At 33.9% G+C, this 26,739-nt stretch overlaps 2 protein-coding genes and 1 pseudogene across 2 annotated transcripts; all 3 read right to left on the reverse strand.

Annotated features, from left to right (window-relative positions):
* Positions 1 to 11,650: 11,650 nt before the first annotated feature.
* LOC147381066 (glucan endo-1,3-beta-glucosidase-like) lies at positions 11,651 to 13,756 on the reverse strand. The gene is made up of 2 exons (XM_086430896.1): positions 13,643 to 13,756; positions 11,651 to 12,727 (listed from the first exon to the last, which is right to left on the reverse strand). The coding sequence occupies exons 1-2, from the start codon at positions 13,731 to 13,733 to the stop codon at positions 11,778 to 11,780; spliced, it is 1,041 nt and encodes a 346-aa protein (XP_086287022.1). The 5' UTR covers positions 13,734 to 13,756; the 3' UTR covers positions 11,651 to 11,777.
* A 3,603-nt stretch (positions 13,757 to 17,359) lies between these two features.
* On the reverse strand, positions 17,360 to 18,004 carry LOC147381067 (uncharacterized). Its single transcript, XM_086430897.1, has one exon. The coding sequence runs from the start codon at positions 18,002 to 18,004 to the stop codon at positions 17,360 to 17,362; it is 645 nt and encodes a 214-aa protein (XP_086287023.1).
* A 3,573-nt stretch (positions 18,005 to 21,577) lies between these two features.
* Positions 21,578 to 23,576, reverse strand: LOC147381068 (glucan endo-1,3-beta-glucosidase pseudogene; annotated as a pseudogene).
* Positions 23,577 to 26,739: the final 3,163 nt, after the last annotated feature.

Consider the following 26,739-nt stretch of genomic DNA (forward strand, 5'->3'; position numbering starts at 1 on the left):
ATCATAATCTGGTTTCTCTATAAATAGGAGACTAGACTAAAGGGCATCTTATCTCAGAGATCTCTAATCTCCTCCGGAGGTCAACTTCTCTTTTTCTATCCTTTTAGTTTAGGTTTTTATATTTTTATTTCTTAATTTTATGAAAGTTGTAAGGTGACTCTGTCAGTTCAAGTCAAAAAGTAATAAAGATAATTTACTACTCTCATCTCTTTTCATTTTCATGTTTTCTTTATTTTATTTACTTTATTGATCTTGCGATGACTATTGGCTAAATCTTCGTTAGATCGATTGAGGAAAGCTGAGTAAGATTTGTCAGTATTTTACTATTCTCGTAATGACTTAATAGTTTTATTGTGATAACATAGGTATTTATTATTAGATTGAATATTAAATATGTTCAAAGTTTTGATAATCTCTTTCTTTGATAAGTTCAAGAAGAACCATGCTCAATAGAAAATAGTTATTACCTAATAATCTCGGCCTAAATTATTACATACTTATGATCTCGTTTATGTTTTAACTACTTGATTTTCCTATACACAAACATTAACTTTATTTAATAGATTGAGATAAAAAGAAAATCAAAATTCACTGATAAAACTTGTGAAGGTGGATCCATTTGATCGACAATTATCTATTATATTCTTAAGTATTTCTTTTAATAGTTTATTTTAGATAAATCTTATTCAAAAACTATTTTTAATCATTTCTATAAACTTGAATTGGATTTGAAGTAAAAAATACTTTGGATTAACGTTATATATGTGATTCAACCCTTGTTTGCCAAGGTTTTCTTTGTTTTTATTTTATCATCATCTACAGCTCGTATAATCTCTCTAATTCAATTTAAACAAACAAAATAATTGCAAACCCATCCATATGTGATCCATCTCTATAATAACAAAATTATTTGATTAATTATATATATATATATATATATATAGAATATCGAAATTAATTTATTTGACAAACCAACTACGAGGTTTTCAGGATTGTATCAGTATAGATTCTCTTATGGGTTATTATTACAAGATAACTTTTGTTTGTATCACATTTTTTAAGGAGATAGTCAAGTAAGAATTCTTGATCAATCTGTTGGAATCATTGAATCATTTGAGATCCTTCAAAATTGAAGTAAGACCAATGACTTATCAAGTAGCACTCCTACTTCAACTTTTGAGAGTGCATGTCGTATTTCATGTATCGATTCTTCGAAAATATATAGAGATTGTAAAAGGTTTTTCTACAAATTCCCGTGTATAAATTTCTTATTTTATTATTTGGATATGCAATTTTGTTCAAGTTGGATTATGGATGTTCCTCCTAACCTTGGAGGAAGGTCTTTTGCTTAGGTTGTGGCTCGGAATAAAACCTTCGATGAGGATGATCCAGGTCCTCAGGAAACATTTATGGATAAGCCATGTCCTAAGCAAACGACTCACTTTGGTAAACCAATAGTGAGTTTTTCTGAGGTTGATGTGCAAGCAGGATCGAGGAGATTTCAATTTGCTCTAGTAGCGAAGTTCTTTAAATCCTCTTAGAAAACCAAATATTTTAGTCCTGGAGTTGAAGAGGTTAGGAAGGAGATTAAATGCTGGAACATTCATATTGCTTGCAAGGCGTCCACCATTGATGCCCGACATATACTTATGAATTTTGATAATCATTCAGATATGGTGACCATTTGGATGAAAGAACATATTTTTGTGGGCGATTATGCTATGAGAAAAGGATGCTTCGGTGATGCCGGGGTAGATCACCTTTCCCGATATTCCTTTTTTATATCCTGAAGAGAAGAATTTGAGAAGTATTGTTTCTCTGGTGGGTGAAATTCTTACTATTGATTTAGCAACGAAAAAAGGTTCTTGTCTGAATGGAGCCAAAGTCTGTGTACTCCTAGATATGATGAAAGATCATCCTGATAGTATTAGGATCAGTCATGGAGCAATGGGATATTGGCAGAAAGTTAATTATGATGTTGTGCCCCATTTTTGTAAGTTCTGTCAAAAAGTATGCCATCTAGAAGCATCTTGCCAATTTAAGAATAAAGATCTTAATGTTGCTAATGATTAGCCAAAGTCTGTTCTGCCAGAGAAAAGCAAGGATAAGATGAGAAAAATAAAAATAATAAATTGGTTGATAAGAAGATTAATGTAAGGAAAGCGAAGGAAAAAATCGTTGTTAGTAATTATCCAAAATTCAGGTCACTTATGGTTCTTTTGGGTCAGGCTAATGAATGAGGTCTGAATATTCAAAATCAATATGTTGAAGATTCTCTTTCTCTTCGAAGCTGTAGTGATGACGATGAGCTTAAATCCATGGATTATAATTCTGATATAGGTGGGCTCAAAGAGGGGATTAAGAAGATGCGTAGAAGGAAATCATTGTCATTTTTGGGTTCCTCTAAGATGACAAGATCAAGAAAAAATTGTTTTCAAATGTCTATAATTATTTGGAATGTTAGAGGAATTGTTAATTTCTCAACCCAAATAAAATTGAAGAAAATTAAATATTAGTTTCATCTAAAGCTGATCGCTATTCTTGAGCCAATTTCGAACAAGAAAAATAATTTTCAATTGATATCGAAGAAGTTTGTGTTGGGAAAAACTACTACAAACATAATATTCACGGATCTAAGATTTGATCTTAAACAAAACATAATAATCAAATTGAAAGGGAATCAATATTAAAATACCTGGATTCGTTTTTTCGATAATCCACAAAGAACACTTTGATCTTGATCTGAAAAGAATAAGCATACTACCCCAACTTTGCCTACACCTTTGGTAATGGGAACTTCTATCTCAATAATAGAATAATCTATATGTAGAGAGGGGGGACGACCACCTACTTATAAAAGAGGATATTAGATTTTCTTTCCATCATAGAATTCTAATATTAGATGAATACCACTTAAGATTTGATAAGATATTCACTAACCCATCATATTTTATGTTGGTAACCAATATCAGACCACAAGCATGATTTTCAATTTTACCCTTTATGTTTTGAACAAATTACAATCCAGTATTTTTATATAAAATTTGTATATATGAAAGGACCACAAAATAATTTTAATAATAGTAATAATTCCAACAATCTCCTACTTGACCTTCATATATACCTTTTGTTTAAAACGACTTTTTAGATTATTACCTTTTGAATAATCAAGTGCACTCTTTTAAAAAATAATTCTTCAAAAAATTTCAGATAATCTTTTAACTATCACCTTCATTCAAAAATACCACTAATGATGGATCATGGATGTACAAAGTGCTCATTTGTTGGCCCTAAGATAGTTTCATGGTCTCAAAACTAGTACTATCAATGAATTTAAGAGTTTACTTTTACATGAACTTTCTTTGAGGTATTAGGCAATGTACACTCCTCAATATAGTCTGTATATACATTCCCTAGGTGTCCAACTTCATACTCATCACATGTCATTCTGATATTTTACTAGCAACAAGTCATGTGATATTCCATCATTTTTCTATCCAAAATAAAGACTTTATCAACGTGATGCCAACTCACGTCTAGTCCAAGCATTTTTTAATACTTTACGAATACATCTACTCATAGGCAAAGATAACATGTGTACACAATAATGCATAAATAATGACTAATCATAATCAATTTCTTTAAGCGACAAGAAATAATTTATCAAGAGTATAAATAAACCAAAACAAGCATAAAAGAAACTCAGTATTTAAATAACATGAAAAAATGACATGATAACTCTCATACGAGTTAATGTTCCTTAAAAACCTTTAGCGAGAGTCATTTTGTGACAAACCCAAAAACCCAACTTATCTATCTCTGTGAATTTTAATCCCTATAGCATATTGAGCACCCCCCATATATTTTATGTCAAAACTTTTTGACAAAAAAAACTTTGTATCAGACAAGAAATGAACATCATTGCTTGCTAATAATATATCATCAACATAGAGTACAAGAATGATGAATCAACTCCCACTCATCTTGAGATATATGCACTTATCGAGGACATTTTCTTTAAATCTATATCCGGTAACCACTTGATCAAATTTCAAATACCACTGTTTTGATGATTATTTCAAGTCATAGATTGATCTTTTCAATTTGAAAACAAGATGTTTTATTTCATCAACTTTAAAACCATTAGTTTCTATCATATAAATCTCCTTCTCTAATTCGCCAGTCAGAAACGCAGTGTTTACATCCATCTAATGTAAATCTAAATCATAATGTGTCACTATCACCAAGTTGATCCTTAGTAAATCTTTAGAATAAACTGGGGAATAAGTTTTACTGAATCCAATACCTGGTTTTTGCTTGAATCCCTTTACTACAAGCCTTGCTTTAAATCTCTCGACCTTACCTTTCTCTTTTAGTTTTGAAAACCAATTTGCATTTTATTATCTTACGACCTTTTGGAAACATCATTAGTTCTCATACTTCATTCTTTTTCATAGATCTCAATTTTTCTTTCATTGCTTCTTACCAAAATTGAGATTCATTTGAGTTCATCACTTCTTTAAAGGTAAAAGGATCATCTACATCGTCTTTGATAATATCTCATTTTTAAAAGTACACCTCATAATCATTTGTAATAGCGGGTCTGCGTTCTCGGGTAAATCTCTTAATGGGAATGATTGGTTGTAGACTGGGACCACCACCACTTGAGGATTGGATTTTGGTTGGATGGTTGCATCTTCTTTTACAATGACTGTACGGACAGGTAAATCCACCAAATGAGGTAAATGTTACGAAATAAAATATATTGGTGGATCACTACATTTCTCTTCAAATATAACCTTCTTTCGCTTTTCACTCCTACTATTTTGACCATATTAAAAAAATCCAGTATGATTGATTTCAACAATCTCCATATCTTTCGACAGACTGAAAAATTTTATTACCCTTCAACCTCTCGAGATAATCAAGAAAGTGACAAATCGTCGTTCAAGGATCAAGCTTTTTCTGATTCTTGAAACCTTTGAATCCCTTTCCTTGCTTGAAGTTCTTGTTGCCACCTTTTTTGAAATCATTATTCTTGAAAATTTTCTTGTTACTTGGGTGTACTACCAAGTGTGCTGACTCAACCTTCGAACCTCTCAATCTTACCTCCTCAGTGACACAAAGGGAAATAAGTTGATTTAGATCTCATTTAGTTTATTGTGCACTATAATTGACTTTAAAAATGCTATAAAACTTAGATAAAGATAAAACTTTCATGTAAACTAGAAGAACATCTTCAAAAATAATCCCTTGGTCATGGAGACCAATGATAAGCTTGGACATCTTAAGAATGTGTTTCCGCACATTTTTGTTATCATCATATTTCAGATTCATTAACTGACCCAAATACTCATACTAAACAGATCTCTTTGTTCCCACAAACTATTTCTTGTTGATCTACAACAGTTCTTTGTTATATCTATGGTCTAAATACCACCTTGAAGAGTCTCACTAATAGTTGCTCGAATGATCATTTTAGATAATCTATTAGTCTTTTTCCATTTAACAAAATGAGTCATCACCAACTCCGTAGAATCTAAAAGTGGAGCTGGTGGCATGTTACCAAAGAGAACAAAATTAAAGATCCATGCATCCTAACAAGATGTCAATGTTCATCCTCCATGATGTATAATTAGAGTCATTAAGTGGCTCAATTCCTACCAAACTCTTTTGAATCAATGACACATCCATAGTTGTAATAAGATATGGTCAAACATTAATATATATTGTGGGATTCAATTCTTTCAATTCGTATCAAGGGTTTTGTTCGAATTGTTTCAGAGTGTTTTATTAAAGGTAAAACTTTCCACTTTATAGGTACAAATAAGTCGCATCATCAAGACCCGCCTTTGGATTGAGATTTCAATATGTTGTATATTCCCTAAAATTGCGTTGGAGTATGTACATAGACCTAACCACTCATGTTCCAATTTAATCTAAACATTATCCACACTAATAGGCAAGATGGTTATCTTTCTCCCCCTTTCACACTTGTGAATGTTCTATTTACTTGATCTACACAAATATCCCTAAATCACCCTTAGACATAAGTTAGTGATTTCATGTAAAAGAGTGTCACAAAGTGATCTTAGTGAAATACTAAGTCTCAGAATTCAAGAACATGCAACTTCTATAAAACAATCACCTTTAGGAAAATCACTATTTTATTTTCATCACGTTCCTTGAACGATCACTCAAAGTGTCTTCCTAAACCCCTATACGCTAGACCTATACCCTAATATATCTACATTTGTTTTCTAATTATTTTTATTTTGAATGTAAGTACAAACATTTGTGATAGTAGCAACAACAATAAAAAAAATCAACATAAAAGAAAGCAATTGTAGATATATTCTCCAAAAGAGTATAACTTGACCTGATTTTACTGTTATATGTTGCTGTCAATAAATTATTTTTAACAATTTCATTGAATAAATCTCGAAAAATATTCAGAATGGACTTTTGTTTTATCCAAATTGAAATTAAAATGAATTAGTTATGATTTTCAAACTTTTTAAATAAAAAAAAATGATTTTTCAATGGGTTGGTTCAACTTGAACCAACTGAATCAGTTTGACTCGAACCAGATCATAAGTTGACCCAAATGGGTCGAATAAGCTGGTCAGAATGGCTAAATCGGGCATGACCCATCAGAACTTAAAACATCAGTTATAATTTGAATTGGGCTTAGCCCAATCACAACAGCCAAACGGTCCAACTAAAAACAAAAACCCAACCGAAAAATGCTATCGGGCTTGGCCCAAATCAAAGAAAAAATCTCAATCGAAACCAGTAGTTGTCTTCTTCATCAAGAAGACTGAACTAATTGGGAAAACCTTATCTGTTGCCATTCAAAAATGCGGCCTCCTCTTTCATCTACTGGCAAGTTTGATCGCCGGCTTCAAGCGACAACTACGATCATTGGAAACTATTCGATAACATCGGTTTGTAAAACCCACGATTGATTTGAGAATTTATAAGAAAAATATATAAAAAATTTCAGTTTATACAGTATAGATTCCAACCATGTAAAGATTAACCTTCGAAAATATCCAATCGAAATCGTTTCTTCTTTGCAAATTTTCTTTAAATAAATAACGAAAAAAAAAAATGGAACTTCACTGTCGTTTCAATGGGTTCAGCCCATGAATGTGCTGGTTGATCAACGCAGAGATGCGAACTTGATCAGAAAATAATTTGTTTGTTTCTATGATCAATTTCTTGATAAAATCGAAGTGATACTTCAGGTTCTTTCATCAAAAATTGAACAAGGGTTTTTAATGTTCTTTGAAGAAGGAAAAAACGTAGATTTTTTTTGGAATAAAACGACTTGAAAATTGAAGAAAAAAATTTCTTAAAACAAAATAAATCTAATTCAACTCAGATTTTTTTTATCAGGGTTTTGAATAAGAATAAATCCATCATGGCTCTGATACCAATTGTTGGGAAAAACTACTACAAAAATAATATTCATGGATCTAGGATTTGATCTTGAACAAAACATAATAATCGAATGGAAAGGGAATAAATATTAAAATACCTGGATTTACTTTTTCGATAATCCGCGAAGAATACTTTGATCTTGATCTACAAAGAATAAGCGTACTACCCCAACTCTGCCTACACTTTTGGTGATGAGAACTTCTATTTTAATAATAGAACAATCTGTATGTAGAGAGAGGGGGGCGACTACCTATTTATAAAAGAGGATATTAGATTTTCTACCCATCGTAGAATTCTAGTATTAGGTGAATACCACTTAAGATTTGATAGGATGTTCACTAACCCATCATATTTGATGTTGGTAACCAATGCCAGACCACAAGCATGCTTTTCAATTTTACCCTTTATGTTTTGAACAAATTACAATCTAGTATTTGTATAAAATTTGTATATGTGAAAGGGCCACAAAATAATTTTAATAATAAAAATAATAATAATAATTCCAACAATTTGGTGCTTCAACAGCATTCTCTAATGATAATTCAAATTCTTGTAGCTCTATTTGGGTTTGGTGGTTTGGGGCTCCAGATAAAATCACTTTAACCCATAGAGATCCTCAATGGTGCAAAGTTGTGAACACAAACTTGCGGTATCCTATGTGCAAGGTCAGAAAGCAAAGCTGGACTATAATAAATGGGTCGATCATGAGGAATCTTTTTGGCGTCAGAAATCTAGAATGACCTGGCTTAAAGACGGTGATAAGAATACCAAATTTTTCCATATGTCTACAAAGATTCGATCAACTCGTAATGTTATCAAGCATGTAAAAGCTTCCAATGGTTCCATTTTTTCAAATTCGAAAAGTATAAGTGAGGCTGCAACAAGGGAATTTGAATAAATTCTTTCATCTGAGTCTACGTCTTTTAATCCCCATATTCTTGAAGGTTTGAGGAGAACAGTAACTCAAGCCTAGAATGATAAGCTCTGTGAGGTTCCTACTGATGATGAGATTAAGTTTGCGACATGCTCTATGAATCTTCATGTTTTTATTTTTTATAATGTAGCTTGGAATATTATAAAGAACGATTTGATTGAGGCGGTTACCTTCTTTTTCAGATGTGGTTTTATTCCTGGAATGGTTAACTATACTTCTATAGTCCTGATTCCAAAGATTGAGGTACTTATATCATTTTCTAATTATTGACCTAGTAGTCTTTGCAATTATCTATGTAAAATTTTATCTATCAGATTGGGAGAGATTATGCCTATTTTAATTTATCCAGAATAGGGGGCTTTCGTCGAAGGTAGGAATATTTATGACAACTTCATTTTGGTTCATGAAGATATTGATGACCTCAATAGAAAAACTAGAGGTAATAATATCGCACTCCAAATCAATATGTGTTGAGTTTAGTCCCACATTGGACACAAATTGCCTTGTCTCTCCCCTTATAAGATCATGATCCTCTCCATTCATTGCCAATTGATTTTGAGTTAGACCACCAAATTCATCATGGTATCAGAGCAGACCTTTCTCTTCTCCATGTTACCCACTTCATATTTCCACATGCTTTGGCCCAATCCGATCCACACGTGCGGGGCGTGTTGAGTTTAGTCTCACTTCGGACACAAGTTGCCTTGTCTCTCTCCTTATAAGTCCTTATATGATCTTGAGCCTTTCCACTCATTGCCAATTGGTTTTGAGTTGGACCCCAAATTTATCAATATGAAAAAAGCCTATGACAGATTAGAATGGGATTTTCTATCCATTTTATTAAGCTAGTCTTGGGTTGCATATCTAGTGCGTTTGTTTTCAGTTATGGTAAATGGGTGTTCTTTTGGTTACTTCAAAGGGAGTCGTGGTCTTCGTCAAGGTGACCCTCTATCCCTAAGTGTATTTATTTGGGGGAGGAAGCTCTTTCCCAAGGGATTAATGATCTTGTTAAAACTGGTAAGGTGGAGAGGTTTGTTGGGGCTAGAAATTGCACAATTCTGAGTCATTTGCTATTAGTGGACGACCTCATAGTCTTCACAAAGGCTTCTAAGAAATCTCTCCGTGCCTTGAAGAAGTTTTTAGAATCTTATGAAAGAGCCTCGGGTCAAATGGAAAGCTTGGAAAAGATTAAGTTTTTAATTTCTTCCTAATTGCTTTAATCCTTCTCGTACCCCTTCGACTGCGGATTGCCTAGGGTTGGCTAAGGATGTTCTTCCAGCAAACTATTTAGGTGTTCCTCTGTATTCAAGTCGGGTTCCAAAAGATATGTGTAGTAATTTGTTTCAAAGATTAAATTGTGCTGGCGGTTATTATATGGCAATAGTCTTTGGTCTGATTTTTTTCAAAGCAGAAATATGCCCCTGAAAAGAGCTATTGTGGAGTCAATTCTACAGTTAGTCAGAACTGAACACTGCGATTGATTGGTGTTGCTGTGCGGCCTTGCCATCCGAAAAGACCTATTGTTGTGTCTTGGTTTCCTCCTCCGATAGGGTGGTTGAAGTTGAATGTAGATGGTGCGAGTAAGCCTAACCCTGGGCCGAGTGGAGGGGGTTTTATCCTTAGAGATTCTGATGGGAAGATCATTAGTGTCGGCTGCTGTCTGTTTGAGTTTGGGTTTGGGTTTGGCTCTAATAATGTGGCTGAAGCTTCAGCACTTCATCATGTTTTGAAGGTGCTGAGCTTAACACTGTCTTAGGATTGAGAGAAATGGAGAGAAGAGAAGAGAAGAGAAAATAAATGAATTTCTCTCTATTTCTCTTGTTCGGATTGTTAGGTGGGGAGAGAAGAGAAAAGAATTGGAGAGAATAAGAGAGAAAAGCAGGTGAGTTTTCTTTCTCTCCAAAAGTGGAGAGAAGAGGAGAGAAATGGAGCGAAAGTCTATTAAAATATTTTATAATTTTAATTCTGTCCCTACATCTCTTTTAAGATATTTTAAAATTTCAAATTTGTCCCAAGTTCCCTCTTGTCAATCCAAACATGGTGGAGAGAAGTTGAGTTTCATTTCTCTTCTCTTAATGAGTTTTTCCTCTCTCTAGTTCTCTCAATCCAAACATAGCCTAAAGGATTGCAATGTGGTTGTGGAGATGGATTCCGTGCTTTTAGTTCAGGGTATTAAAGGCGAAGGTGTTCCTTGGAATATCCAGCATCTTGTTTTTCATATTCAAAAGCAGCTTTCTTGCTTCAATTGGAAAATCCAGCATTCATGGAGGGAGGGTAATGTTGTTGCTGATGCATTAGCGAAACGAGCCATTTCTTGCATCTCTCCCTTGGTGTTTCGGTCATTTTCTGTTTTTCCTTTGCTAGCCAAGCAAGCTTTGATGAGAGACATTGCCTTGTACCTTAATTCTCTCTTGTATTGTGATTTTTTTATTTTAATACAATTTCGCTTAGCAAAAAAATTATACCAGATCCAATACGCATAATTGAGTTGCAAGAGTTAGCTTTTTTTTTTTTTTTTTGGACCAGTATTTTAAGTCTACTTAATTAATAACTAGTAATGTCAGAATGAATTGGTTTTTTGTGATAATGATCTCTTTATAAAATTTCAATAAATTCTAAAATACTTAACCTTATAAAAACCTGTACTATCAGATTTTTTCCATTAATTAAGTCTATGTATTATATATAATTATTAATTAATGTTAGAATGATCTGATTTTCATGCCAATGATCTACAAATCGAGAATAAGTGAAAAAATAGATGGTTATTGAAGTTATAAATTTAAAATGCATTGGTCAATAGTGTTTTTTTAGGAGTTCACGCAATTTTTTGCTGTACATCCACGTGGCAACCAATCTTGTTTTTTTTTTGTCCCATGTGGACATATCGTCCTTTAGATTCTCGAGATACACATTTATCCCAATCGTTGGATTTCATGTTTTATACTTAATTTTTGTTGATACTTCTGCTTTTAGATCTATATGGATAACACATTTTCCAAGACCAAACTGAACAGTGATTCATTCTCAACAGGAACTTGTCATAAAAAATCAATATATTCTAACATTAGTAACTACATTAAAAATCTATCCTAAATTTGAGATTTAAATGAATAATTTATATTCTTCAGACTCGAGTCAAGTTTTAGTAAAGACTGTCACAATTCAAGGCATGGACAATTAGCGAACATAACAGGGAGAAACATATTACTTTGTTTTGATTAACATGGTCATTAATTAACTACTTCTCCCAAAAATCAGAAAGGGAAATTATTTCAATAAAAATTTAGCAAATATAAACTCTTTATTAAGATTACTTTCGTTCCACTGCCATAGGTATAGACAGTTCTTATTTACGATTCATACAGAAATTAATACATAATAATCTTTCTCACGATCAATTGAAATTGATCGGGTATACGGGTTGCTTATTTGGAAAAAAGAGCCCGAAATGTTTTTCTCTCTCTTCGCCGGTCTTTTCATTTTCATTGAACATGGCAAACACATAAGTCTCTATAGGCTTTCCCGACCTCTTCGGAGTACCTCCTTTCACATGGTTGATCAAATTCTGGTTGTAAGTTTGTGCATTTTCGATTGATGTAGTATCACCACCATCGGATGGCCAACCACTCTCCGATACAACAATTTCCAAAGCGGACCCACCTGCTTTCTCTAGAGAAGAGTAGATAGCATCCACAATAGCATCAAAGAGATTCTGATACTGAAGTTCACCATCTGGATTATTGGACGTAGAAGTGAATAAAGCATAAGGAAGAGGAATGTCTGCCTTATTAGAAATGTAACTGAAGTATGGGTACACATTGGCCAGGAATGGGGCTTGATTCTTCACTAAGAACCCTATGATTGGATCCAAATAAGAACGCATGTCATCTTTAAAAGTCCCTTGTGATGGTGGATATGATTTACCTAGAACACCCGTGTCCATCGCGGTTGACACCTTGATTTGGCTTTGTAAGCCCGCGGATGTAATTGCATTGTAAATGTTTTGCATAGCAGGCAAAACATTAGCGGCATCTGGGCTGTCAGATTTTACTTCATTACCAACAGAAATGTACTTGAACCTTACATCAGGAGAGTAGTCCTTTATATTTCTTTGGACCCAATCATTAGCAGCGGAAACGTCGGATGCTACAAGTTGAAGGTCTGTGTTAGGCACATCAAGTATGAGTTCAATATTGGATCCTCTAAGGGCTTTTAGAGTTGCTGGCTCTGGAAAATAAATTCTCATCCTTCCTATGTTATTTGATCTATATAGATCAATAACTTCTTGTGGTGGTGGTAAATCATTCCCTAGTTGCCCGTAGCAAACACCAATGGATTGTCCACCTGCATCATGTTAATGAAGAATATTTAGAAAAAACTTGAATTCTAATGTAAATGAATTAGAGAAAACATGAATAGTTATCAAAGTTTTATAGCCAAGATTTGGAGTCAGCTAAACTAATCTTTTTTTCGAGACAAATTTCAATGATGATGAATATCTTTTGATGTGTGGGTCATATATATATGAGCCGTGATCCAGAAAGGTGTCCCGTTCTTGTAGCAACAAACAATGTCTATGTGGCACTTTTTGGTTGGATATTAAACACATTGGGCTGCATGTCCTGTACACATACCACAAGGTGCCACATAGACAACATTCCTATTCTATAGGAACGGGACACGGTTCTTACAATCCTTTGTCGTATAGGGTTAAAAGTTTTGAAATAGACTGATTTTTTGCAAATACGATCTGTATGGTGAGGAGATCATCCTCATAAAAGGTCAGCCACTTCTGAAACTTCTAACACCCCCTTCGAAAGTGGTTTACAACTTGAAGAATCATCGACCGTCAATTTTTACCGTTAACTTGTAAACATTTTTTTATGGAGTAAAAGTTTCAGAATGGGCTGATATTTTGTGAGGATATCGGGATCATAGAGACCATTCTCATAAAAAAATCAGAAGGGTTGTGATTATATGACTCCACCCTTTGACATACTCCCCATACTCTCATGACGTGGCATATGCTAGATTCATAGATTTTTTATCGGGATATATGTGCAGTTGTGTATCCCAATGAAAAAAACATCTATGGTCTAGCACATGTCACGTCAGGAGAGTATGGGATAGTATGTCAGATGGGGAGTCTCAATATATATGCTGGGATGGGCATTTATATCTTTGTGCATGCATGCATATGTGTGTGTGTGTGTGTGTGTGTGGTGTGAGAGAGAGAGAGAGAGAGAGAGAGAGAGAGACTTGTAAATTCTAAGGTTGCCATTAGCATTCCAACCAGCAGCAGTATTGCAGACATTGTAGGGCAATTGCTTCTTGCATAGAATGTTGCCATTGAGAAGAAGATATATTTAACTATATATCATCACCAACAGCATTTTGAGCTCTTTATATAGTGAGAGAAATGGAACCAAGTAACATCTAAAAATTTAGAGGTCCCGGCCCACACCATTTCCTGGTCAATCACTCCATAGGAAATTGACCATTTCTTGGTCAATCTAAGATTGGGTCTCTCTCTCTCTCTCTAATAGAAAAGGCTTGGGTCTTGAAGTCATTGAAAAACACTTTCCTTATTAGCATAGAAAGATTTTAAATCTTATTAAGGTTCGTTGAGCTCAAATGGATTACAAATTGGCAATCCAACGAAACATCCCTCTAGATTTCATGGAAAAATCAGATTAAAAAAAAAAAAGTAAAACTACATTTTTTGGGGATTGATCCAAAGCTTTTCAAATGGATGGCTACCAATTTCACTGAACTCCCATACTTGAGATTAAAATTCAACGGTGAAAATTAAATTTTATTTTCAAAGTTCAGAGAATTTTTTCCTCTACAACCCTGTGACATCAGATTATGTTTTGGATGCCACAAGGTGAGCTCAAAGACCCATAGTAAGATTTGAAATCTTACCACGTTAGTAAGATTTGAAACATTTCCATGATAGTAATATTTTCCTTACTCTGAAACTTTTAAGTATTTATATTTAGAGAGAATAAAAAATGTCAGTAGGATCCTCTCCTTTGCACCCTATACATGCAGTCCATCTGATTCTTCAATCAAGTTCAATCTGTGGTGATCAAGGCTTTTTGGATCATGGATGGCTAACTTGATTGTTCAAATCTACCAATGGACTTACATAAAAACACACATTAATGGGCCTAAAACAGTTTCGTAAACTACAATTTTAACTTTGACTTGTGGGACCTTGCATTAGAACTTGATTTGTAATATGCATTAAAGAATGGGCCTAGTAAAGAATGGGTCTAGTAATTGACTCCCAAGTCAATGGTCCATGTTTGCACCATATACGCTAGGTAATGGAGAATCGACTAAACTCCCAAGTCCCAATTGGGACCCCATATAGTATTAAACTGCGAGACAGCCTTCGTTTGTACTCCATAAATTGCGAAAATAAACTTTTCCAGGCGTTTGTATTTGTGAAAATAAAATTTTCCACATATTCAGGTTTTTTTCCGACTATGATCTGTTTGCATATAATTTAAGTCTGTTGGAATACAAAGTAGAAAGTATTTTTAGAAATTTGACTTCCAAGTCATAACTAGCTAACAAATTCTAAGATTGGGTATATTTCACTTTCTCTCTCTTCTAATAGGAAAGGCTTGGGTTTTGAAGTCTTTGAAAAACACTTTTCTTACTAACTTAATAAGATTTTAAATCTTACTAAGGGTCGTTGAACTCAAATGGATTACCAATTGGCAATCCAACTAAACATCCCTCTAGATTTCATGGAAAAAAATCAGATTAAAAAAATTAAAAAAACATTTTTTGGGGGTTGATCCAAAGTTTTTAAAATGGACAGCTACTGATTTTCCACTGAACTCCCAAACTTAAGATTAAAATTCAACCGTGAAAAATAACTTTTTATTTTTCGAAGTTCAGATAATTTTTTCCTCTACATCCCTGTGACATCGGATTATGGTTTGGATGCCACAAGGTGAGCTCAAAGACCGATAGTAAGATTTGAAATGTTACCATCCATGTTAGTAAGATTTTCCTTAGTCTGAATTTTTTTTCGTATTTATGTTCAGAGAGAATAAAATTTTGAATTGTGATAATCTGACTACCCCATGTGGCAAACTCAATCGACTAACCTGACATGACAAGTTTGGGAACCATAGATCTGCTCTCCTCGGGATACACAGCTGAACTTCCCCAAAAAAAGTGTATGTTGAGGGAACTGTGTATCCCAAGGAGAGAAGATCTACGGTTCCCGAACTTTTCATGTCAAGTAGTCAATTGAGTATGCCACACGGGTAGTCAGATTATCACGACTCTAAAAATTTCAGTATGATGCTCTCCTTTGCACACTATACATGTAGGCCATCTTATTCTTCAATCAAGTTCAATGCGTGGTAATCAAGGCTTTATCGATCATGGATTGATCGTTCAAATCTACCATTGGAATCATATAAAAACACACATTATTTGGGTTTAGCATCCCAATCCTTGACTAATCTACATACCCAAATCATCATGATTGGAGATATCTAGCCATTGGATGCCATCATTTAATGAGCCTAAAAGAGTTTGCTAACTCCAATTTTCACCTTGACCCACAACCCCGCAATCGTGAAGGACCTTGTATTAGAACTTGTTTTGCTCTATGCATTAAAGAATTGGCCTAATAATTGACTCCTTAAGGCAATGGTCATTGGTTTACCAGGTAATGGCGAATCCACTATGCTCCCAAGTGGGACCCATATAGTATTAAACTGTGAGACGACCTTGCTTTGTACTCCACAAATTGTGGAAATAAATTTTTTCATGTGTTTATATTTGTGAAAATAAAGTTTTCCACACGTATTGGTTTTTTCCGACTATGATCCCGTTTGGATACAATTTAACTTTGTTTGGATACAAAGTAGAAAATTAGTTTGGGAGAAAGTGTTTTGTAGAAATTAAAAAATAATTTCTTTTTACTTTTTAAGTACATCCAAACAATAATATATGAAGCAAAAAGATAATCAAGGAGAAGGGAAAAATAAAAGACAAACATTTTCCTTTCTAACCGAGTAAAGATTTTAAGCCTTACTAAGAGTCATTTTACTTAAATGGATTACCACATTGGCAATCCAGCACAACCACCCTCAAGATTTAATGGAAAAACACAGATTCAAAAGAAAATTTTACTTAAAATTGGAAAACTCTTCTTAAATTCTTCTTAAAATAGGAAAATCCTCAAGATAAACAATTTCCTTTGGGCTTGATCTAGGATTTTGAAAATGGTCAACAACCAAACTTCCATATAACTCCCAAATTTAAAATTAATATTCAATGGTGAAATTTTTTTTTTTTTTTATTATAATTTTTTTGTTCAAAATTCTTAAAATTTTGTCCTCTATAACCCTGAAGCATTGGATCATGATTTTGCATGCCACAAGTTGAGCCCAAGGACCCTTAATAAGGGTGAAATCCTTACTTAGTAAAGCTAGTTGGACTCAAAATAAAATGCATTACTCATCATTGATATATTTGCTCACGGTAATTGTGACCTCTTGGGAGAATCAATGACTGCATCTTTAATGCACTGCTAGTACTAATATATCTAAGAATTCTAATTGGCTAGTTGCAAATAGCCCCAATAGAACAAAAGCAAATCATAAATAAGAAAATCAAAATACCAAGATAAATGGAAAACTCTTCTTAAGTTCTTGTCGAAATTTGAGCTATTACATAAAATAGGAAAACTCTTCTTAAATTCTTCGTCTCCCTTTCTTCCTCTTCTCTTGACAAAATCCCAAGAATACAACCTCAATTTTCTTTTATTCACATAAGTGGGTTAAGTCAATTTTGAGCCTAATTCATTGGCCTGGACCAACCCATTGAATTACACTTCCTATTTTACAAATTAATAATGAAAAAAATAAATTATTATTATTATTATTATTTTATAGGTAAGTTGAGGCTATAAAGGGCCCCACCCTGATTTATTAAAAGCTACTAACGCCGAAAAAAACAGACATTTAAATCCTCCATCAGGATGTGATACAAATCCATGGGAACATTAAAACAATCAAAAATACAAAATTGCGAATTACGAGCTCCTCTACTAGCAAGCCAATCAGCTGCTATATTTGATTCACGCCAACTAAACTCTAGAATAGTTGAATTAAATCCCCGCATCTCCCTTCTAATGTCTCTAACAAGGCTAGTTAACTTCCAATGCGTAGTCCACTCATCTTTAATACATTTAACAGCCATTAACGAATCTGAAGACACAATTATATCCGATATTCCTTTCATTTTAAGATGTTGAATCCCTTGAAGAATCGTTTCCATTTCAATCGCTACAATTTTTGTGTGATTCGATCTCCTCATACCAGCCGTGACCAATTCTCCATTATTATTTCTTGCAATAAATCCGATTCCAACCCCTATTTCTAATAGAGACCCATCAGTATTCAACTTGATAATCCCCATTGGAGGAACAAGCCAACGAACAACATAGCCATCCTTATTTTTAAGAGTTCCATTGCAGCCCCAAACCTTAATCAGATTCAGCACCTCGTTATTTGCTGTCTTCAAGCCGTCCACTCTACCGCATACATCCGTCATGATCATCTGACTTAGTTGCTGCCCATTCATCTCTGTTTCATTAAAGATCCGTCGATTACGTTCACTCCATAGATGATACACAGTTGCACATAGCATCAGACTAAGAATCATTGAAATGGATTGATTTCCAATATACTCAATTTCCTCTTCTAAATTATCGACTGAATCTCTCTCAATCTCAGTCCAATTCAATACATTCTTCCAACAGTCCCTGCTATATCTATACTTAAAAAACAAGTGTTCATTCTCCTCCCCATCATCTCGGCACAGCACACATCTAGAAGCTAGCAATCAGCCTCTCTTCCTTAAGTTTTCAACTGTAAGCACCTACGATTCATCGCAAGCCAAGCTATGAAAGAATGACATGGTATTCTCGGCTTATTCCAAATAGTTTTGTAATACATAAATTAATTAAGAACACACGATGAAGGTATTCCTTATTGATTCTCGATTATGAAACTGGTAGAGTCTTCTTACAACTTTCATAAAATTAAGAAAGAAAAAAAATATAAAAACTAAAATTAATTCTCTAAAATCTCCCTTTTTTAACTCTTGGTCTGGTTTCTTATTTATAGAGAGACCAGATTAGTGTTTCTTGTGGAAATTAGGGTTTTAAAGACATTCTTTGTTTACAAAAACTATTAAAAACTAGTCTATTACGAATGGTGTCCAACTGCCAAGCTTCGATACGAATTTTGTGGCTTGACTTTATTCGTTGACTGCAGCTCCGCCTTTGACAATGGCACCACGGTAAAATTTGGCCCTAATGTCTTGAATTTTGATCTATAGTCATGTTTTAGATCCTGGATCATAGTGGTAACTTTGGATTTTTCTGTTTCGCCTTAAAACTTTGCAAATATTTCCTATTACATGTAAATAATAGTAATTAGTTCTAAATTATATAATTAAATTAAAAATAAGAACTATTATTGACTAACAATGATTTATATGTAAGTAGAAAATTTTGAGTATGATTTACTGATAAAGTCTGTGTAATTAGGACAATAGAAACCACTTTTTAGACTTTGATCACACCCCCAAACTTAGATTTTATTAGCCCCGAGTAAAAATAAAATAAAAATTAAAGTACAAACCACTTTCGTAGGTTACACGACTACATTTAGCGAATACAGCAAGCCCTTAAACCCTTAGATTATTCTAGTGGACGAGTTTGACTCGGGAAGATTTGTAAAGAATATACCTACAAAATTCTAACACTTCACAGAAATATAAAACTCAAATTGAATGGATGTAAAGTAAATATAACAATATTTCACAAATCAGTCACAGGTCTTTTAGGAAACAAAGTTCTAGTTTTCATTTCTCACTTTGAAAATTTTCAAGAATAACTTGAGTACTAGTACAGTTTTTCTGATTTTTTCTTTTTTTAAAAGTAACATTTTTTAAAAACAAGATTTCACCTCCTAACTGCTAAGAATGGTCGGTTCTACCTACGTTCTAACTCGAAACTAAGCATCTTATCTAAAATTGTGAGAGGTGTGGATCTTCACTTTAGTACCTCTAAGGGGTTTTATCTGTGATATTTCAATTTACTCACGTTTTTACCATTGACGGCTCTAACCCTATTAGAACTATTTGGTCTCATTGGACTCTCTTTTTTTTTTGCACTTTTTCAACTCAAGCATTTTTGCATTGATTTTGGTCTTTTTGACATCTTTCTGCCTTTTATTTTCTAAACTTTTTCACACTTCACCATTTTTCTGGTGTTCTTTTTATAAAAATTAGGTAGTCTTTTTCAAGGTACCTAGTCTAATCCTATGGTTGTTGTTCAAGTTATACTATCTCTAGTTCTGTTTTTCTTCTAATCAGCCAACCAAGGGACAAGGAAGTCATAGTTCCCTAGATTCGACGTCCCCTAACACTCTGAACAGAGAAGATGGTCAAAACTTGTTCCATAAAATCTTATTTTTGACCAATCAGAAGTGTCATAAATTTTCAAAGTAATCTTTTGATTTTTTTTATGAAAAATAAAAAAGAACGCATGCTCAAAAAAATTTCGAACATGAGCCTAAGATTTGAAAATCATATGTAAACTTTTCATACAAGGAGTTTCAAGAAAAATATTTTTAATTTTTTTTTCAAAACATGGAACTAAACTAGCAATAATATGAAATAAAATGCAAATGTGAGCTAACCCTACCCTCGAACCTAAACGGAGTATTGTCCTCAATATGAAAGTAGTAAAGAAATAAAAAGAAGGGCTAGATCACACCTGAATCAATTTTGAAATTAATTGGCAAAGTCTTATTATAACTAATCTGAAAATAGTGAGAGTTATAACAAGGGTAATTTCCAAAACAGGGTTGCATAAAAATAAAATCCTACCTAAGAATTTAAAAACAACCTAGCAAAGGAATTAGAAACATCCTATTCTAGAAAAACTCATTCTAATTTGAATCTGAACTCTCAGTGGCACGTGTACTTGCACGTGCCTTCTTCTCTTCAATGTAAGCCAATATCTACTACTGACCAGCTTGCAGAACTTTGCAACGTTGGTTGACCTTCTTGAGTCCTTTGAAAACTTTTCCAAAGGCATAGTGGTGTCTTATCTAGGGTATGAAATAAATTTTCCTGAAAAATTTCAAATTGGAAAATAAATTTTTTAGGAAAATTTTGAAATAAAATTTTGCAAAAAAATTTACCCTTTCATCCCTTATTGGTGAGGTCAAATTGAGAAAATAATGAAAAAAAATTTATGCTACGTGGCGGCAAAAACACGTTGCACGCCTTCTAATCAAGGGTTGCCTCCCGAAAAGCGCTAAGTTTATTGTCTTCGGCTAGACAACGACGTGAGGCTATTCCTGGTACACAGAATCCCTCAAAAAGAAATCTTTTACTTGGGATGGGAGTTTGAAAAATGGCTTGAGTCGTTGACCATTGACTTGGAAAATACTGTCATCTGATATATTGAGTATCTCAATGTTGTCATATGAATTAATTTTATGGACCACAAAGGATCCTGTCCATCAAGATTTCAATTTTCTGAAAAATAGGTGGAGGCAAAAATCATAGAGCAATACTTGCTAACCTAACTGGAAGGACTTTCTTTTAATATATATGTCATGACAGGCCTTTGTACGATCATCGTACAATTTAGCACTATCATATGCGTCGTTACACAGTTCTTCCAACTCAGAGAGTTGAAGTTTTTTATGCTCTCCTACTTTGGCAAGATCAAAGTTGAGATGTTTTATAACCCAATACACGTGGTGTTTTATAACCAAACTGTACATTGATTCATTATCAACAGCAACATGTCATTAAAAATCAATATATTCTAACATTACTAACTATAATAAAAATTTATTCTAAATTTGATATTTAAATGAATAATTCATATTCTTCAATTAAGTTTTAGTAAAGAATGCCATAATTCAAGGCATGGACAATTAGAAAACATAAGAGGGAGAAACATATTACTTTGTTTTGATCAATTAACTACTTCTCCCAAACATCGGAAAGGGAAATTATCTCATAAAAAATTTAGCAAATATAAACTCTTTATTAAGATTACTTTCCTTCCACTGCCATAGGTATAGACAGTTCATATTTACAATTCATACATAATAATTTTTCTCTCAATCAATTGAAATTGATCGGGTATACGGGTTGTTTATTTGGAAAAAAGAGCCCGAAATGTTTTTCTCTCTTCGCCGCTTTTTTCATTCTCATTGAACATGGCAAACACATAAGTCTCTATGGGCCTTCCCGGCCTCTTCAGAGTACCTCCTTTCACATGGTTGATCAAATTCTGGTTGTAAATTCGTGCATTTTCGATTGACGTAATATCACCACCATCGATGGCCATCCACTCTCTGATTCAACTATTTCCAAAGCGGAGCCACCCGCTTTCTCTAGAGAAGAGTAGATAGCATCCACAAGAACATCAAAGAGATTCTGATACTAAAGCTCACCATCTTGATTATTGGAAGTAGAAGTGAATAAAGCATATATAAGGAAGAGGAAGGTCTGCCTTATTATGTAACTGTAAGTATGGGTACACATTGGCCAGGAATGAGGCTTGATAGTTCACTAGGAACCCTATGATTGGATCCAAATGCGAACGCACGTCATCTATGAAAGTCCCTTTTGATGGTGGATATAATTGACCTAGAACACCCCTGTCCATCGCGATTGACACCTTGATTGGGCTTTGTAGGCCCACTGATGCAATTGCATTGTAAATGTTTTGCATAGCAGGCAAAACATTAGTGGCGTTTGGGCTGTCATTACCAACAGATATGTAGTTGAACCTTACATCAGGAGAGTAGTCCTTTATATTCCTTTGGACCTAATCATTAGCGGCGGAAACGTCGGATGCTACAAGTTGAAGGTCTGTGTTAGGCACATCAAGTATGAGTTCAATATTGGATCCCCTAAGGGCTTGTAGAGTTGTTTGGTCTGGAAAATAAATTCTCATCCTTCCTATGTTATTTGATCTATATAGATCAATAACTTCTTGTGGTGGTGGTAAATTGTTCCCTATTTGCCCGTAACAAACACCGATGGATTGTCCACCTGCATCATTTTAAAGAAGAATATTTAGACAAAACTTGAATTCCAATGTAAACGAATTAGAGAAAACATGTATCATTATCAAAGCTTTATAGCAAAGATTTGGGGTCAGCTAAATGAATCTTGTTATTTGAGACAAATTTCAATGATGATGAATGTCTTTTGGTATGTAGGTCATATATATATGAGCAGCGATTTATAGCAACGAACAATGTCTGCATGGCACCTTTTGGTTGGATATTAAACACATTGGGCTGCATGTCCGGTAGAAAACGAGTTGATGACTAGTGAGTACCCAATGTGTTCTAGACACCTACAACAAGGTGCCACATAGAAGATGTTCTTGTAGAATAGGAAGGGGGCATGATGGTTCTTACAAATCTTTGTCTTATCAGCTTAAAAGTTTTGAAATAGGCTGATTTTTTGCGAATATGATCTCTATGGTGAGGAGATCATCCTCATAAAAAGTCAGCCAGTTTAGAAACTTCTAAACCCCCATCAAAAGTGATTTACAAGTTGAAGAATCAGCGACAGTCAATTTTTACCATTGATTTGTAAACAATTTTTTATGGAGTTCGAAGTTTCAGAGTGGGGTGATATGTTGTGAGGATATCCGTACCATAGAGACCATCCTTATAAATAAAAAATCAGAAGGGTTGTGATTTTAAGACTCCTCCCTCTGACATACTCCCCATACTCTCATGGCGTGGCATATGCTTGATTCATATATAGATTTTTGTCTCAGGATATATGTGCAGTTGTGTATCCCAATGAAAAAAAATATGGTCTAGCACATGCCACGTCAGGAGATTATGAGGTAGTATGCCAGAGGGGGAATCTGAAACCCATTATTCAAATCAGAATATATATATATATGGTGGGATGGGCATTGATATCTTTGTGCATGCATGCATGTGTGTGTGTGTGTGTGTGTGTGTGTGTGTGTCTGAGAGAGAGAGAGAGTGAGAGAGAGACTTTTAAATTCTAAGGTTGCCATTAGCATTCCAACCAGCAGCAGTATTGCAGACATTGTAGGAAAATTGCTTCTTGTATAGAATGTTGCCATTGAGAAGAAGATATATTTAACTACATATCATCACCAACATCATTTTGAGCTCCTTAAAAATTTCAGTATGATGCTCTCCTTTGCACCCTATACATGTAGTCCATCTGATTCTTCAATCAAGTTCAATCCATGGTGATCGAGGCTTTTTCGATCATGGATGGCCAACTTGATTGTTCAAATCTACCAATGGAATTACACAAAAACACACATTATTGGACAACATTATTTTGGGATTAGCATCCCAATCCTTGACTAATCTTCATACCCAAAACAAGTTTTGGAACCGTAGATCAGCTCTCCTTGGGATACACAGCTGAACTTCCCCAAAAAGAGTGTATGTTGAGGGAACTGTGTATCCCAAGGAGAGAAGATCTATGCTTCCCAAACTTGTCATGTCAGGTAGTCAAATGAGTATGCCACATGGGCAGTCAGATTATCTCGACTCTAAAAATTTCAGTATGATGTTCTCCTTTGAACACTGTACATGTAGTCTATCTTATTCTTCAACCAAGTTCAATGCGTGTATCGATCATGGATGGCCAACTTGATTGTTCAAATCTACCATTGGAATCATATAAAAACACACATTATTTGGCCACATTGTTTTGGGTTTAGCATCCCAAATCATCATGATTGGAGATATCTAGCCATTGGATGCCATCATTTAATGAGCCTAAAAGAGTTTGCTGAACTCCAATTTTCACCTTGACCCACAACCCCGCAAACGTGAAGGACCTTTTATTAGAACTTGTTTTGCTCTATGCATTAAAGAATTGGCCTAATAATTGACTCCTAAGGCAATGGTCATTGGTTTACCATATACGTAGGTAATGGTGAATCCACTATGCTCCCAAGTCTCAAGTCCCAAGTCGGACCCATATAGTATTAAACTGTGAGACGGCCTTGCTTTGTACTCCACAAATTGTGGAAATAAATTTTTTCATGTGTTTATATTTGTGAAAATAAAGTTTTCCACACATATTGGTTTTTTCTGACTATGATTCCGTTTGGAAACAATTTAACTCTGTTTGGATACAAAGTAGAAAATTATTTTGGGAGAAAGTGTTTTGTTGAAATTAAAAAATAATTTCTTTTTTACTTTTTTAAGTACATCCAAACAATAATATACGAAGTAAAAAAAAATAATCAAGGAGAAAAGAAAAATAAAAGATAAACATTTTCCTTTCTAACCGAGTAAAGATTTTAAGCCTTACTAAGAGTCATTTTGCATAAATGGATTACCACATTGGCAATCCAACACAACCCTCAAGATTTCATGGAAAAATACAGATTCAAAAAAAGAAATTTACTTCAAATTGGAAAACTCTTCTTAAAATTGGAAAACCCTCAAGATAAACAATTTCCTTTGGGCTTGATCTAGGATTTTGAAAATGGTCAACAACCAAACTTCCATATAACTCCCAAATTTAAAATTAATATTCAATGGTGAAAATTTACCTTTTTGTCTAATTTTTTTCGTTCAAAATTCTTAAAATTTTGTCCTCTATAACCCTAAAGCATTGGATCATGATTTTGTATGCTACACGTTGAGCCCAAGGACCTTAATGAGGGTGAAATCCTTACTTAGTAAAGCTAGTCGGACTCATCATTGATATGTTATCTCACGATAATCGTGGCCTCTCGGGAGAATCGATAATTGTATCTTTAATGCATTGCTAGTACTAGTATATCTAAGAATTTTAAATTGGCTAGTTGTAAATAGTCCCAATGGAACAAAACCAAATCATAAATAAGAAAACAAGTAAACTCGAATGAGACAAATCAAAACACCAAGATTTAAATGGAAAACTCTTCATAAGTTCTTATCGAAATTTGAGCTATTACATAAAATAGGAAAACCCTTTTTAAGTTCTTCGTCTCCCTTTCTTCCTCTTCTCTTGACAAAATCCCAAGAATACAACCTCAATTTTCTTTTATTCACATAAGCAGGTTAAGTCAATTTTGAGCCTACTTCATTAGCCTAGACCAACCCTTTGAACACTACACTTCCTATTTTACAAATTAATAATGAAAAAAATTAATTAATTAAGAATACACAAAAATAAAAACTTAAAATACCAATAAAAATACCATGGAATTATTTAGTATTATATTTCCCCCCATTGTTTTTAGAAACAACATGATGGCATGATCCTCGTTTTGACATACTTCCTACCATAGTTTTAAGAATCATTCATGATCCCTAGTCATCTTATCATTCATGAGCACCTAAGCGGGATAGGACGTCATAATTGCGATGCCATTTCTTCTTCTTCTTCTTTCGGGTTCATAAATCTTAAAAAGAAGCTTCAAAATCAACCTTTGGTATCGGTTGTGCATGAGAAATGAAATCAAAATTTAAAACCACGTTTCCTGCTACTACTTAAAAATGCAGATATCTAGCTAGGGGATTGTTAGGGAATGTACTGTCTTGGGTTTTTTTGTTTTTGTTTCTTATCATTGGAATCCCCACCCTTTGGGTGAGACTAGTCCCACAGTCACAGGTTGAGTCAAGGGTTAACAGGACCCTGGAGGGTAGTCCCAAGGAATTTATTGCTTCTTGGGGTTTTAAAAACTTGACCTACCCATCCTGGGGAGGTTGAAGTAGGGTTGTCAATGGATACGTTTCTATTTGTATGGTACAAAATTATTAACAAACGAAAAGGACAGGTTTCAATTCTTGTCATCTCTAAGTTATTGATCTCGTTAAGCTTATTCATTAAATCAAAACATTATAGATTTGATTTGATGAAATGCGACATGTTTAAAAATAAATCTACTTCTAACCCAATAATATGATCAGGCTGATGTGTGCAAACCATGATTAGTCTTTTTCTAAATTGCTAGGCGTGTTATACCATTTCAACCGAAAGAGTTCTTGTGGTGGGAGTCATTTTATTTGTTTGGATGTAGAAATTTGTATTTGTGTAAAACAAATAATTTCTTAAAACAAAATTTCTTTTTCCTAGATTTTCTTGGTTAAAAAAATACTTTTTTTTTTTAAGTTGAGCTTCTTAGTTAATAAAATACTTATTCACAAATTTATGAGCTTCACCCTTTTATGGGTTACATCCTTGGAGGCGATCAATGTTCTTTACTATAATCTCGTTCTGATCAATTAATAAACAGCAAATAAGTACAATTAGAGGAGACCCCTCTATCA

The sequence above is a fragment of the Akebia trifoliata genome, unplaced genomic scaffold, assembly GCF_017979445.1.
Source record: "Akebia trifoliata isolate Shusen 1 unplaced genomic scaffold, ASM1797944v1 Contig00783, whole genome shotgun sequence".
In the NCBI taxonomy this organism is placed as follows: domain Eukaryota; kingdom Viridiplantae; phylum Streptophyta; class Magnoliopsida; order Ranunculales; family Lardizabalaceae; genus Akebia; species Akebia trifoliata.